This window comes from Dromiciops gliroides, chromosome 5 (assembly GCF_019393635.1).
Source record: "Dromiciops gliroides isolate mDroGli1 chromosome 5, mDroGli1.pri, whole genome shotgun sequence".
NCBI classification, from domain to species: domain Eukaryota; kingdom Metazoa; phylum Chordata; class Mammalia; order Microbiotheria; family Microbiotheriidae; genus Dromiciops; species Dromiciops gliroides.
Window position 1 is genome coordinate 297,195,604 of NC_057865.1, and position 15,473 is coordinate 297,211,076.

Sequence of the window (15,473 nt, forward strand, 5' to 3'; positions counted from 1 at the left end):
AGGATCTGAACCATTTTTTAAAAAAATTACAAACTATTCATAACCATATGAAAGAATGCTCCAAAGTGCTAATAAAAAGAGAAATACAAGACAAAACCACTCTGAGCTTTTATCTCACACCCTACAAATTGGCAAAAATTACAAAAGATGGGAATAATCAATGGTGGAATAGTCATGGGAAGATATGCACACTGGTGCGTTATTTGTGGAGCTGCAAACCAGTGCAACGTTTTAAAAGCACTTTGGAAGTATGTTAAGCAAGTAAAAAGTCCATACCCTTTGACCCAGAGACTATTATTACTGGGTTCATACCCCAAGGAAGTCATCAACAAGAGGGAAGTCCTCATACACACCAAACTATAACTGCACTTTTGGTGATATCAAAAAATTGGAAACAAAATAGATGCCCATTGATTAGGGCATGACTAAGTCAACTATGATACATGTACATAATGGAATATTCCTGTGCTGTAAGAAATGATGCATATGATGAATAGAGAGACATCTGAGAAGAATTCTATGAACTGATGCAGGATGAAGTCAGCAGAGCCAAGAAAACACTCTACACAGGGAGTAGGACAATGTCAATGGTGAATACAATGACACCCCCAAAATCAAAAGCGATGGAACAAAATGATAAAGACTGACGAAGATTTGAATAGAGAGGTGACAGGATGCCCCCAAACCAGCCCTTCATGGCAGTGGAAGGTCCCCATAGACTAAACATTTTCAGGGTTTTTTTTATTTTTCAAATGCTTCTATAGAAGGAAGAGAGTTAGAGATACTAGAGGAAATTATGGTGATGTAAAAAAACCATCAATAAAAATTGATTCTAAAAAAAAGTCAAGGGGGCAGCTAGAAGTGCAGTGGATAAAGCACCAGCCCTGGAGTCAGGAGGACCTGAGTTCAAATCCGGCTTCAGACACTTAAGACTCACTAGCTGTGTGACCCTGGGCAAGTCACTTAACCCCAATTGCCTCACTAAAAAAAAAAATTAAAAAAAAAAAGTCAAGGGCTGGTATCTGTTCATAAGAAGTTCCTAAAAACCTACTGCCCAAATAGCACATCAGGTGCCCTAATGGCAAGTCTGAAGGAAAAAATGTAAATTTACACCAAGAACCAATTCATTTATTTATTGGGGAGGGGTAAGGTTGGGGGAGTGGCGTAAAATTGCCCAACAGGGCACTCGGCATCATTGGCTCACCTTCGTCCCCCATGGACAACAGGCCCCAAGCAAGTGGATTCCATCAGAGACCTTTCTGGAGAGACCCAAATCCGGAATCCAGCCATTGAAGTTTGTTGGTTTTTCTAATGAGTAAATACACTTGACCTTCCATTCTGGTCCAGCTTCCATAGTCAGTTTTATTACAAAGATAGTATCAAAATATAAGACAATGTGGTTTCTTTATGAACAAGAGAGAAGTGCAGCTTTTGAAAGGGCCCCTCCGCTGTGAACAGTTCTCCCCCAACGTGGGCAGGGGGTCACGGGCGCTCGGTGTGTCTCGGCAGCCCAGATGTGGTTGGTTGTTGAGGCTTCCTTGGTGTTCCCACTAAGAGCAGTTTCCATCTGAATAACTGAAGTTAACCATCGGGCATCGGGAAGTTAGGGAGGCAGATCACAAGTCTTCATGTGACGAGGGTGTCAGAGTTTCCTTTGTCTCTTCATCTTCTGTCAAAAGCAAGCACACACCAGCCGTGAGCAGCCCTCCTTGTAAGAAGGATCATGGTGGTGGGGAGGGGGCGCCATAGGCAGCAGGGAAGGGGGAAATCTGGGCGGTGACCCGGCTGCCCACACAAGCAGCCACGTTAGCACCACCTGTGGACGTCTCTCCCTTTGTTCCCGCTGCTCTAGTGGCAGAGCCAGAGGGACCTGGGGAGTCCTCAGAGGTTCATGGGGCAAGTGACCAGCCTGGCGAATGCCCTGCCACTACTGCTGCCAAAGGCAGAGCTGAGGGTGTGCCACCCCGGCTTCTAACCCCTGCTGCTTGTCTGCATCAATGATGTATACATCCATTCCACCCCTGCTCCTTCCCCCGCCCACTGCGCCTCTTCTGTTGTCCTCCCCAGGGCCCCAGGGCCCCAGGACCGAGTCTGTCTCCTGACCCTTCCTGAGGGAGGTGACGATCCTCTCCAGACACTTGGTGGCAGCTGGCACGCCACAGGCGGGCCCTTCCTTGTTACGGCACAGGCCACATGGAGGTCAAGAGCCAGGGCCTAAGACGTGGGCGTCCAGCCCAGTTCCTCCTCTTGCCTAGAATCAGTCACCTTTCCACACCCACCCTTCACAGCTGTCCCAACACATGAGTGGGAGACCCTCCCTCCGGCCCACCCCCTTCATCCAGGGCTCAGAGCTTCTCCTCACTTTGGACCAGTGGTCACACAGGTTACATTTCCTACAGGCCACAGCGTGCCTGGGAGACAGGGCGGCCTCTGCCCTGGGGGAGACAACACTGGTCCAGATACAGACGCCTGCTAAGGGGAGGACCCGGCTCATGGAGGGCCAGCCTCAGAGTGGAGGATGGCATATGTGTAAGCACTGAGGGAGGCCAGGGCACCAAGGTGTGGAGATGGGGAGGGAAGGCCTGCCAGGCATGGGAGGCCATGTGTCAAGAAGAGTCCCTGGAGGACAGGAGGCTGTGCTGGAACCAGGTGGCCATGTCTGCAGGGCCACCCAAGGAGGATGTGTTTTATCCTACAATCTAGCGGGAGCCATGACAGCTCCTTGAGCTGGGGAATGATGCAGCCAGGCCTGTGCTAGGTCCTCGCTTTGGGCGGATGCAGAACTGGAGGCAGGGAGGCCTATGAGGAGGATGTGGGGGGTGATGAGGGCCTGTTTCTCCTGGGCCGGCCTCCTCCTCCTCCTGACCCAGGGTTTCTGTGTGTCTTCCCAGGGCTACCCCGCTCTGCTCATGTCCCTGGTGCAGCTAAAATACAGGCCCACCCATGATGCCCCCACAACCACCACCAGCCTCCTTCCTCTTTGCTTGCTTCCTTCCTTCCAAAGGAGGAGATTCCCTCCAGTGCCAGGCAACAATTGGGCACCCCTGCCCACCCCGCCCCAGCCCAGACTAACATCAAGACCTAACCATGGTCTGTGTTTATGTTCTAGAGTCTGAGGAGCCAGGAACGCAAGCAGAGAGAGTCCTGGGGCGTCTTTTGCGGGCGGGGTGGGGGGAGGATGGGCTGGGAAGAAGGATGGAATAGAGGGGGATGGCACCGGCAGGGGAGGAGCAAGAAGGGAGACCGAGCTGGCGGCGTTGCCACTCACCCTGGGACTCCTGGGCCAGCACACAAGCACCATCTTTTTCCTGGAAGCCTTGGGCACAGGCGCAGACGTAGCTGCCCGGGGTATTGAAGCACTTTTGGTGTTCTTGTAAACACACCTTCTCTGGCAGGGAGCACTCGTCTACATCTACGGAGGAGACAGCCGGGTGTCATATTCACCGTAAGCTGGCACACAGCTCAGGCCCCCGGTGCTGCTCCCACTAGGGAAGGGGCAGTGGCTCGGGCAGAGGTGGGAGGCTCCTTCCCGTGAGCCAAGGACTTGACAGGAAAGGCCCTGGGCTGGTTTTCATTACACAGATGCTCCTGGCCTTTACCTTAGAGCCACAGAACAACACACACAATGACAACTGACCCCCTAAATGAGCAGAGCCCTCCAAGGAAGCTGACCTCCCCGTCATGGGAAAATCATCAAAGGTCCTGGAAAAGAGAGGACAGAACAGCCCTCCCCACTCAGACCACAGAGGTGGGGGGCTGCTGGGATGGACTACTGAATATCTCACCCCGCAAGTGCTTGTGCTTAATTGTTTTTCTTTGTCGTTGTGGGGTGGTACAGAAAGATATGGAGGTAAAGACTAGAGATGCCCACGCTTTTTTTTTTCTTTTTGGTGAGGCAACTGGGGTTAAGTGACTTGCCCAGGGTCACACAGCTAGTAAGTGTTAAGTGTTTGAGGCGATATTTGAACTCAGGTGCTCCTGATTCCAGGGCAGTGCTTTATCCACTGTGCCACCTAGCTGCCCCTGCCCACGCTTTTTTAAAAGAGGCACACCAGGCAGCAGCAGCAGGTGCACCCCGTGCCAGGGGCTGCTGAGAAAGCAGTGACTCATGGGGTGATCCTAAGGACAGAAGCTTGCATGGGGACAGGGAGGCATAGCCTGGGGGGGCGGGGAGCGGGGGGTCCCAGGGTCTCACTCTCACCTCGACATGCGCCATCTTCTTGTGCGTAACCAGCTGTGCAGTTGATACAGTGTCCTGGGCCCTCTCCCACACACCCGGAACAACTGGAGTCACACTCTGGGAATAAAGCAAAAGGCTGGCGTCGGTGATGCTGGCTCCCAACCTCAGGGCCTCATGATGAGGATATTACAAAGGTAGATCCTTCACACTTAAGGCAAGTGAGAGGCAGCACAAGTCCTTGGGCTAGAGTCACAGGGCCTCGGTTCGAGTCTCAGCTCTGCACTCGGGGGACCCTAGGCAAGTACCATTGAGGGCTGAGGCCCCTTCTAGTCCTACGAAACCCCAACAAAGACCAGCTGACCCCTGGCTGTCTACTGGCCAACCGTGAACACGGATGTCCTGAATTCTAAACATCGTGCCTTTTAGAAGTTGGGGCACTCTCAATTTACGGAAAAAGCCAAGTGCACCAGGTGGCTTGCTGTCAAGGGGGCCTCCCATTCAGCCCTTCTGTAAAGCTGCACACATCTCACTTCCTAAAGGGGAGCCCGGCCCTCAGCCCCAGCTCTGGGTCAGCCTGCGTTCTGGGGGGCCAGGGACAGGAACCTGAGACCGATTGGGAAGGGTTCTAGGCACCAGAGGCTTCAAGGGGAGGCAAACCTTTGCAGGAGAATGAGCCGTTGTTGTTGAGACAGTAGAAGCCCTCATCACAAGCAGGGGTCTCAGCTGCACACTCGTCCACATCTGAAACAAGGGGGGGGGGGTCTGTGATCAGGGCTGGCTTCCCCAGGTGCTCTCCATGAGGCAGCAGACGGGGCTCCCTGCCCTCCATCCTCCCAAGATGACCCCCAGGCCCTCCACCCTGGCTCCATCCACATACAGCAGTGCCTGCAACAGGGGAGCTGAGGGCTTCGGGTGGCCAGGAGCAGCTTCGGAGCTCATCTTTAGTCCCCTGCTGGACGGCGCCTGACCTGTGGGTCCTGGTCAGGTCACATGTCACACACACTTCACACCCCCTGGGTCATCCCCAATGTCACGGAGCCCCCAGAGAGGAAGGGAGGCAACCTAGCAGCAGGGTCTGAGCCCTGCAAGGAGCCAGGAAGCCTGGGCTCTCGGCCCAGCTCCGCCGAGAGCCACAAAGTACCGTGTCCTGCAGGCTCAGACCCCTATCACCTGGGCCACCCTGAACCATGACTCTACCTCTTCCAGACTCGGTTTCTCTCTTTGTAAAAAAAAAGGCATGAGGATAAAAGCAGCCACCTCCCGGGGCTGTTGTCAGATTCAAGGGAGATAACATGTGGAAAGTGCTTCAAAACCTGAAAAGACAGGTCCATTTCACTAGGACCAATACTAGGGAAAAGGGCTTCATGGCTAAGGACCATCTCCACCTCTGCCACCTCCCACTGGCTCCACCCCAGTGCTGCTGTCCAACCAGCAGCGTCCCAAGGAATCTCAGCAGCAATTTAGACCAACCAGTACCTAAGCAAGAATCCCCCAACGTGCAGTCATCTAATCTTGGCTTGAAGACCTCTGGTGATGGGGAACTCACTACCTGTAACAGTGGCCCATTCCAAACATTTGCAAGTTTTCCCTTTTATTAAGCTCAGATCCTCTGCATTTTCTTTTTTTTTTTTTTTTGCGGGGCAATGGGGGTTAAGTGACTTGCCCAGGGTCACACAGCTAGTAAGTGTCAAGTGTCTGAGGCTGGATTTGAACTCAGGTACTCCTGAATCCAGGGCCAGTGCTTTATCCACTGCGCCACCTAGCTGCCCCCCCCTTCCCCTGCATTTTCCACCCACGGCTCCTAGTTTTAAGGCCAAGAACAACAAAATGAATCTTCATTCTACATGTAAGACAGCAACTAGCTGCCCCAGGCACTTGGCCCAGAGGAGGCCGTCATTGGGCACTGACCATGAAGCCCCCATGAGTGAGTGACCCTTGGAAAGAACATGGATGCAGGAAGTGCTGAAAGTAACTGGGCGCACTTACTACCTGCCTTTCAAAACATGGAAGCCATACACGAGAGAGAAGACAGGTTCACATACGATCCTCTTCCTCTGTTCTTTGTATAGGAAAATGGTCTCTTCTGGGGTCTTTGTCCAAACACCCCCATTTGTCAATGTATCAATTCAAACATTTTAAACTTAAAGCCAAAGTCCATGGAGAACAGGCAAAGTGCTGCAGGCTGGAGGAGGATGAATGCTGCCCGGAATCTTGAAAAGGGAAGGAAATGGTGGCAAAGTCCGGGTGGCAGCCCCTGCCAAGAACCAGCTGGGCTTCACTAAGAACTGGCCAGTCTGGATTAGCCTCACTTCCTTTTCTGATAATGTGACCCACCTGACCTGGTTGGGGAGAGTTGGAAGAGGTGTCTGTGCGGCGCTGTCTTCATGGGCGAGATGAGATGTGGGCCAGCCTCTAGTACGAGATGGCGGCAGAAATGCCTGAAAGGCTTGACCCAAGAGGTTGTGAAGAATGGTTTCATGTCACCAGTAAGGATCTGAATCTGGGGGCTTGGCCCTCTTTCTTTACCCCTGAGTGACCTTGGATGGGTCACATAAACTTTATGCCCTCCTCTGCTCCTTCACCTGGACAATGAGGGGTCTGGGCATCTGAGTCCGGCCCCTCTCCTTTCAAAGGCTGTCAGGGACTTCAACAAAGCCACAGGTAGGTAGCATGCCCATCATCCAACCTGCAGGCACCACCAAAGAGGAGAGTTGCTAGCTTACAGAACCAAGGGCCACACTTGAATGGCCACAGACTGGGTTGAATCTGCTAGGATGTAATCGAGCAGGGATAAAAGAGTCAACGTCCCCAGCCCAAGCTGGTCAAAGGCATGGTTGGGAAGCAGCTCGTCTGAAGAAAGTCCTGAGGGCTTTGCTCATCTCCAGCAGCCAAGAGCATCCACAAGGAGGAAGGAAATGGCCCCTGGATTCTGGCCTGGTCAGGCTGCAGCTGGAGGGCAGCCAGGAAGGCTTGGGGGCACACGACGACCGTCCCTGAGCATTTTAAGGGCTGGTCTGGCTCTCGGCCCAGAGGGCTGCACCAGGAGCCGGCGCAGGAACTGTAAGGAGGCAAACCTGGGCCTGAAATCCTGGGATTCCCCGAACAAGGCAATGGCAGACGACGTGAAGGTGGCACAGGGGCCTTGGCAGTGCCCAGGCTTTGTCCTTTGCACACTGGACCCTACAGGACGGATCTCCACAGGGAAATGCTGGGCAATCTGCAGGTCGATTCTCTGAGCAATTCCAAGGTCTTCCCTGGACTCTACTACCCACTCCTACCCTCTTTCCAGTCACTGCCAGGGGTGCAGAGGAAGGCGCTGGGGTTCGAGGATCTGGGCTCTCGTCTCGGCCCTGCTATTTTTTACTCCCTGTGTGCCTCAGTTTCCTCCTCTGTAAGAGCTCAGTGTCTTCATCTGTAGAATGGGCCCCTGGCTGTCAACTTCCCCGCACTCCCCAACAGAACGGAGACAGAGACCGAAGGCACAGCTTGGCTGATGGAAGCAGCCCCTCCAAACCAGCACCCCCACAGCGACCCAACTCCACGTCGGGGTCCTCTCTGTGCCCTGTGCCCCCACCGTCTCCACCTCCGTCCCTTGCTTGTCCAGGCAGCCCAAGAAGCAGTGGAGGCGATGCCTCTGATGACCCCCAAGCCCACCGATGTCCTAGTCCCCTGGCACCCCCAAGGAAGGCCTGTGTGGCTGACTACCAGACCTCTCCTACACCTTCAGATATCAGGTCAAAGTGAATGTCACCCCCATGCTTCCCTCCAGTCCAACAAGAAATCTAGCCCCTCCCCTACTGCAAACCCAGTTCCCCCTGAATTCCCTCAATCCAAGAGGCATTTAGTCAGCTCTTCCCCAGCACCGGCTCCACACAAGGCACTGGATTCACAGAGATGAAAACAAAGGGGTCCCCGTCCTCCAGCCACAGGTGAGGGAGAGCACTCATACCTGGGGAGGGCAGGGTCGGCAGGGCACCTTTCCCAGACTCTCCCCAGCTTCAGGGCTGGGGACAGCTGCACCAGGAGATACTCGTCAGGCCTCGTCCCCCCAACAAGGTGCAGGTCCTGCCCGTGGGGGTGAGGCCTGGGGCACACAGCCTGACTGAACGCCCAGATCAGCGGCCTCCAAGCTGCACGGCCACCGTGGCCCTGCCTCCAGTGTCCTGCCTTCTCCCTCAGCCCCCAGAACCACACAACCTTCCCCACATCCCTGTTCTGCTCATAAGCCTTTGGTGCAGACCCAGGACCATACAATCGAGCCCAAATTCTTGGACATGGCATTCAATGCCCTCTACAACCTGGTCCCAATCTGTCCGTCTAACTCATCTCCAGCTCCTTCTTGGATCCTCCACTCCAACAAACTGCCCAACGACCCAGTTCCCTGCCCCGCCCTGTGGCTCACTCTCTCTACCCTCCAACCCAATGTCCCACTGTGCATCCTCCACCCCCAAACCCATCTTTCCAAGTTGCCTCCCCAGTGTCTCCTGCCTGTCCCTCTCTCCTTCCTCAGGCCCAGATCTTGGGGCAGCTGGTCACTTCCTGCTTTGGGAAAGCCCCAGGAATGCGGTATGTGAATGTATCCAGCTTGTCTCCCCCAATAAACTGCAGCCTCCCTGAGGCCCCAGAACACCATTTCCCTATCACCTGGCGTAGAGTAGGCTTTTAACAAATAATAACTAATGGGGGATGGATATATGTGTCTTTGGTCGGGGCTGCTTAACCCAGAAATTCACTGCAGTTTACTGGGAAAACCTGAGGATTTCAGTGTCTGCCAATGACCGGCAAATGCAGAAGATGGGGAGGGGAGAGGGGAGGATGGAAGCAGGGAAGGAGGGAGGGAGCTTCCCTCTGTTTTGTCCTGTCCAGGTGGGCCTGGATGCTTAAGAGCCCCCTAACAGGGTCTCCCTGCTCCTGGCCTCTCATCTCCCAGACATCCTCCAGAGCTGTCGATAATTAACCAGCATTGATTGAGCCCTTGCAGGCTATAGAGGTGCCAGGCTTGGCACTGGAGAGCTAAGCACAGAGAATGAAGCAAGTCCTCCTTGGGATTCTCACCAGGTCACACGCCCTCCAAAATACCTGCCCTCCCCACATGGCCCCACCTCTCCAGAGGACCCTCCCACATGCCACATCTCTGCTGGGCACAAGGGCTTGCCACGCCCCACCATCAATCTTCATGCTTCAGAATCTGGCTCAGGCTAGGGGACACCTCCTCCAAGGGGCCTTCCCTGATCCCCCCAGCTAAAGGTTCCAACGCTCCATGAGCAGCTGGCTTGGCTCCTGCTGCATCCCCCACATGCATGTAACATTCCCCTGTATCTACCACCCAGGAGAATGGAGCCTCCCGAGGGCAGGATTGGTCGTCTTTAGCCCAGCATATTAAATGTTTGTTGATCTGAACCTGGATTTCCCCGAGATCATTCCTAGTTCCTGAGTTGGGGGAGAGGAAAGAGAGGTCAGCCCCATCCATCAGATCTGGGAGCAGGGGCCAGTGGGGCAGTGGAGAGAGCTGAGGTGGAGCCAGGAGGTTCAGCACCTCGGACAAGTCCTTCTGTGGGGTCTGTAAGAGGAGGCACCAGCCAGCCCTGAGGTCCTCAGACCCCTGAGAAACTGTGGTCTGGGCCTTGGAAGGGACACTTAGGGGCCAGAGAAGATGGCGCCTCTCGAGCAGGAGCATGGTCTGCACTGCCCTGCTGAGCACTGCGGTGACTGGCTGTCTCCAAGGGCCTGGGGCCCGGCCCCTGGCTACTCTGGGACCAGAACCACCGGCAGGGGCCCCGAGGGAGGTTTCAGGGGACCCAGGAGGCTTCCTCAGAACCTTCCATTTCTCCCCCCCCCCATTGGGCATCAGCCAGTCCTGACATGACATCCCCCAAGCGCACGCCCGAGTTCTGTGGCTGGGCCGACGCTCCCACTTGGCCAGGGTCAACTTTAAAGACCAAGTCAAAAAATGAGCCAGGCCTGGGCGGCTGTGGGAGGCAGAGGGAGAGAGGAGGGGAAGAGAGGAGAGGAAGAGGAAGTGGAGGAGGCAGGGAGGAGAGCACTGGGCTTGCTTGGAGTGAGGAAGACCCGAGTTCAAATCTGAACTGACAGTCCTCATGAGTGACAAGACCTGGTAATAAAACAGCACTTTGTAACTACGATCTCATTGGATCTCCACAACCCTGGGAGACAGGCGTTGTTATTTCCCCAATTTTACAGGAGGAAACCAAGGCAGGCAAAGCTAAGTGACTTGCCCAGGGTCACACAGGTAGCAGGTGCCTGGGGCCAGACTTGAACTCCTGTCTCCCTAATTTCAGGCAAGCGCTCCATCCCTTAGCAGTGTGGCCCTGGGCAAGTCATTTCATCACTGTCTACCTCAGTTTCCTCATCTGTAAAATGGGGACAGGTACAGCCCAAGGGAGGCTGTCTCCTGAGGGCAATCTCCTAACTCACCTACACAGGCATCTTCCTCTTGGACCCACCCGACTTCACATTCCCCACAGTCTCTGTGGGTTGGGCCAGTGCACGTCTTACAGGCTTGGCTACACACTGGAAAAGACATGTTGAAAGCCAGTCATGCCGAGCACAACTGGGTGTTCCCTGGCATCCTATTGGGCATCGGGCTCTCCTAGGGGCAGCAGGGAATGTCCTGTACCCTTGGACAGGAGCCCCTTCCTTGGGAGGCACCTAAGATGTCAAAGAACCAGAAGGAAGAGATGAGACCTCAGGAAGACCCAGGGGACAGATGGGGTCAGGAGCCAGGCTGGGACCCAGGCTCATCTTCTTCCCTAGAGACCTCAAATAGAGTCAGGACTTTCCCTTCCCTGGCATGGGCCCTTCTCACCCCTCCTCATCTCCCTGAAGGTTTGGGGCCCCAGAGAGACCCTGCAGCCCCCCTGGGAGGCCTGTGGGGCCAGACGCCAAGTCACCTGTACAGACGGAATGGGTGTCGTTCCTCAAGGTGCTGAAGTAGCCCTCCACGCAATCCATGCAAAGTGGTCCCTCGTAGCCCATGTGACACATGCACCGGCCATCCCCACCACGACTCCCATCACCATTGCAATAGCCATTTCCCCGGCACGGCTGCTTGGACCCCCCGGGACACTCTGGATTCAGGGAGGAAACGGGCACCGCTCAGAGGCTGGCCGAGGTCAAGGACCACCCCCTGAACCAGCCAGAGGCCCTGACCCCAGGAGTGTCTGGCAATCTGCCCTCCCCTCCTCTCCCTCTCTCATTCCCTCCCTCCCCAGTCTGTCTCTCATCTTGTCCATCTAGATGGAGTGTAAGCTCCCTGAGGGCAGAGCAGGCTCATCTTTCTCCTTGTGCTCACACAGAAGCACTGAATGCTCACTGGGCTTGCTAGCAGCACCTCCGCCCAAACCCACCACCAGGAGGCCCAAGGTGCTGTCTGGTGCTGATGAAAGCAAACCTGGGCCAGATCACCTAGCAAAGGTGCCAGGGAAAAGAGGAGGACAGAACTCACACACAGACACGGACAAAGCAAAGGGAAGGAGGGTGCCCGCTCACCGACTCCTTCCCCCATTCTTCACAGATTTATGCAGGGCCAGCTGTGCACCAGGCAAGGCCCGTGGGGGTGTGCGCACGTGTTTATGTGTGCATGTGTACGCATGCACGGGCACGTGTATCTGTGTGTATGTGGATGTGTGTGTGCACATGGGCATGTATGTGTGCACAGAGGTATGTGTGTGTGTGCACGTGGGCATGGGTGTGTGTGCAGGGGTATGTGTGTGCATAGGGATATGTGCATGTGGGTATGTGTGTGTACACAGGGGTATGTGTATGTGTGCAGGGGTGTAGTGCCCACAGCAGAGCCTCCCATCTGCCGGCCCTGAGGCACCATTCAGGGCCCGTGCCTCTACTGGGCTCAGCTTTGCCACAGGGGGTGGGGAGGGGACGCACCGAGGCAGTCGGGCCCATAGGTTCCTGAAGGGCAGCACACTTCCAGAGTTTCCACACAAAACCATCTAAACAAGTCGGGATGTTTCTTCTTCCTGAGTAATGAGAAGCAGGTTTTTATTGTTAAGCCTGAGACATGAGCCAAGGTTCCCTGAAAGAATCAGATCCTGGGGCAGCTAGGTGGTGCAGTGGATAAAGTACCGGCCCTGGATTCAGGAGGACCGGCCTCAGACACTTGACACTTACTAGCTGTGTGACCCTGGGCAAGTCACTTAACCCCAATTGCTTCACCAAAAAACAAACAAAAAAACCCCAAAGAAACAGATCCTCTGATAAACAGCGCGTGGCGGAACATGACATGCTGGGCCGGGCCAACAACAAGGCAGGGAGTCCTTGTGCTAGGGCTGGGAGAGTGGCTCTCACAGAGCTGCCAGGGTTGAGCTCTCCCCTGGGGAGATGGGGCAGGAGGCCACCAGTGCCCGAGCACCAGCTGCTGCGGGCCCAGGCACAGTCACCCCAACCCCCGAGGCCCAGTGCACCTGGGAGAGGCAAAGCAGCTGCCGGAGTCCTTGGAGGGGCTCGAACCCCAGTCTTGTCTCCCTCCCTTTCACCAAAGCCGCACTGCCTCTCCATACAGCCTGCACGTGGGTGAGGAGCCTGCCTGGATATGGCCAGCGGTGACAAGCACTGGGGAACAAGGGGGCAGAATTCTTGCCACTGCCCCCATTTTACAGATGAGGGATCTCAGGATCCTGGAGGTAAATGACCTGTCCACAGCAACGAGCCAGCAGGGTCTTGGCAGACTCCAATGCCGGAGCTCCTTCTGCTTGGCCATGACACATCGAGTGATTTTCTTTGCTGAGCAGCCATCCTCACTCCCTCCCTCCCTTTCTCCCCTTCGAAGGGTTTCTTAGCAGTCGTTCTCCGGGGAAGGAGATGCAAATCTTGGCTCCTCCCCAGCCAAGGCCCCCCCACCTCAAAGAACCGACCAAGCTTAGACTTACTGTTTGAACCACCAATTCTCCAGGTGCTCTTCGTTGTTTTCCAACATATTGTTACAATCAAAAGCATCGCTCTCACACAGGTTCTCGACGATTTCCAGGAGGCGGATTTCACTGGAATATGAAAACCACAAGTCAGCACTAGAGGAAATTAAAGGCTTTTAGTGTCTGCCTAAGATAGCGGGGGCGTGTGCAGGTGATGAAGATCACGGGGTAGGGGGCGAGCTCCCCCTCCCAAGGGGTTAGTTCTCTATCTCCCTGAGAGAAGACAAAACCCAGAATTCTTCTCTTCCATCATCAAAAACATCACTTCTTGAGTCCCGACCTCTGGTGGGCAGCCAATGACAGCATAAAGTGGAAAGGAGCTGAGACCTCCTGGGATCCCATCCCTGTCTTTCCATAAGTCCTATGCAGTGGCCCCTGGAAATGTGACAGGGCCTGAGGAAGGCCCCCAGGCTAGCCCGGAGTGCCCCATTAGTTCTCTCCTTCCTTCTCTAACACCCACCCCATGGAGATCACAGGGCTGGGGACAATGCCCATCAAGGTCATACACAATAAGACAAACCTAGACTCATATTTTGATAGTGTCTTCTCTTCCCAGGCCGTATTTCCACCACCAAAATTCTTCTTTTCTGTATTTGCCAAGCCCTGCCGAAGGGAAAACACAAAATGTTTGTTCAGTTAATGATATTTTCCTGGGAAACCAACACAACTATCAATTTTATCTGGAAAACTGCAGATGACTGGAAGGAGTGAGTCTCCCTTGTCCTCTGGTGGTCACCTGGGCAGCAGGAACCCAGGAAAACTCACTGTCATTGGGCATTTAATGGCTAGACTTGTACTTGACAGATAAAAGCCATCCTATTCTCCCAGAGAGAGTGAGCTTCGAATTTCAGGTGAATCTCCCTCTCACATTTCATGGCCTCTGATTCTAGCTTAACCTGGAGCTGGCATCGGCCGCAGAGGGTTCTGGTTCACCCCATTGCTACACAGGAATCCCCTCTAGGGACATTCAGGCATTTTAGACCCTTCCTGAACTTGTACCGGGGACAAGGCACTTCAGTAAGCTCTGGGGCCCCCAAAACAGGCCAAAGGCTGAACCTGCCCTTCAGCAGCACACAGCCCCAGAGGAGGGCCACCTGAGCTAGAGAGAGCAGGTGGCAGCAGTGGGGGGCAGGCCAGGAAATGCCACCTGGGTGAGGGCTGAGCCTCAGAGGGAAGCCAGGGAAAGGAGGGGCTGAGGATGAGAGGGGACCAGTGCAACACCCCCAAGTAGTCTTCCCTGCCCCTGCTGACCTGACGTCCCCACATCTCTTTAGGCCTGACAAGGGTCCTAAGGCCCCTGGTTCCCAGCAGGAACTTCCCCAGCCCCAAGGGGATACCCCCAGCGCTTACTAAGAGTCGCCTCTAAATTTTCTGGCCAATTGCATGGAAGGCCAACAGCTACCTGAATTGGCCAGCGCAGGTCTGTCTATCACAGTATCACAGATGGAAGGTGGGAAGGGAACCTCAGAGACCCTGTAGGTCAACCCCTCATTTTGCAGCTGAGAACACTGAGGCTCAAAGTCACAGGTGAGAAGGGATGTTAGAAGCCCTTTAAGGAGACAGGTTCTGCTTCCCATTTCTGACAGTGAAGGGAAGGGGGTGGGGAGCTGCGGTGTCAGAAGGTAACTAGGACACGGGACACCCGGGACCGAGAGCCCGGCGAGCCTAGAGGTAGCCCCCTGGTGCGGTGGCTGTGTGATCCAAGGTGCCCCTTGCCCTCTCTGGGCTCCCCGCTCCCCACCCCATCCCTAGCTTCCAGCCCCGCACCTTGTTGAACTGATCCACGATGTTCTTGCAGACTGTACACGGCTTGTGGCTTTGCGAGGAGGAAGAAAGGGAGGCTGCGGACAGCAGAAGCAGGAGCCAAAGGCTCTGGCCCCGGGTACCCGGAGGACGCATGGTCCAGGCCAGAGCGGAGGGAGGATCTTGGGGGGGGGGGGACCAGCGGAGAAAAAGGAGGAGGGATCTGGGATGGGGGGAGGGGAGAAAGGGAGGAGGAGAGATCCGGGATAAGCAGAGGGGAGGGAGACCCGGGATCCGTATGGAGGTTTGGCTGAAGGGATCGGGATCAGCAAAGGGAGGCGGAGATCCGGGATCAATGGAGGGGAAAAGGAGGAGGGGTCCGGGATCAATAGAGGGAAAAAGGAGGAGAGGTCTGGGATAAGCACGAGGGATCCCGTTAGAGCGGGGCTCGAATGTCAGCGGGATCCGGGAGGAGTCGGGACAAGGCAAGCTCCGCCTCCACACCTGGGCCGGTCCCAGAGCGGACCCGGCTCGGGACCGAGGCCCCCCCGAGCTAGAGCTCGCGCAAGCGCAGAGAGGCCACTGAGGCCCCTCCTCCGTCGCTC

General features: G+C 55.2%; 1 protein-coding gene across 2 annotated transcripts; it reads right to left on the minus strand.

The window, feature by feature from the left end:
- Positions 1 to 1,106: 1,106 nt before the first annotated feature.
- CRELD2 (cysteine rich with EGF like domains 2) lies at positions 1,107 to 15,470 on the minus strand. Of its 2 annotated transcripts, XM_043968576.1 has the most exons (10): positions 14,893 to 15,470; positions 13,646 to 13,728; positions 13,084 to 13,194; positions 12,083 to 12,174; positions 11,092 to 11,268; positions 10,616 to 10,711; positions 4,838 to 4,921; positions 4,202 to 4,297; positions 3,269 to 3,412; positions 1,107 to 1,669 (listed from the first exon to the last, which is right to left on the minus strand). In XM_043968576.1, the coding sequence occupies exons 1-10, from the start codon at positions 15,022 to 15,024 to the stop codon at positions 1,617 to 1,619; spliced, it is 1,068 nt and encodes a 355-aa protein (XP_043824511.1). In that variant the 5' UTR covers positions 15,025 to 15,470; the 3' UTR covers positions 1,107 to 1,616. The 2 variants fall into 2 exon arrangements, with proteins under 2 accessions (XP_043824511.1, XP_043824512.1); XM_043968577.1 differs by lacking the exon at positions 10,616 to 10,711 and having other exon boundaries at positions 14,893 to 15,469.
- Positions 15,471 to 15,473: the final 3 nt, after the last annotated feature.

Excerpts from the sequence above, each read along its gene's own strand:
- CRELD2 (XM_043968576.1), bottom strand. The coding sequence starts at position 15,024 with ATGCGTCCTCCGGGTACCCGGGGCCAGAGCCTTTGGCTCCTGCTTCTG. Across the intron at positions 3,413-4,201 it reads AGAAGATGGCGCATGTCGAG|ATGTAGACGAGTGCTCCCTG; the intron begins GTGAGAGTGAGA and ends TCTCCTCCGTAG. Across the intron at positions 1,670-3,268 it reads GCTGGCCCAGGAGTCCCAGG|AAGATGAAGAGACAAAGGAA; the intron begins GTGAGTGGCAAC and ends TGCTTTTGACAG.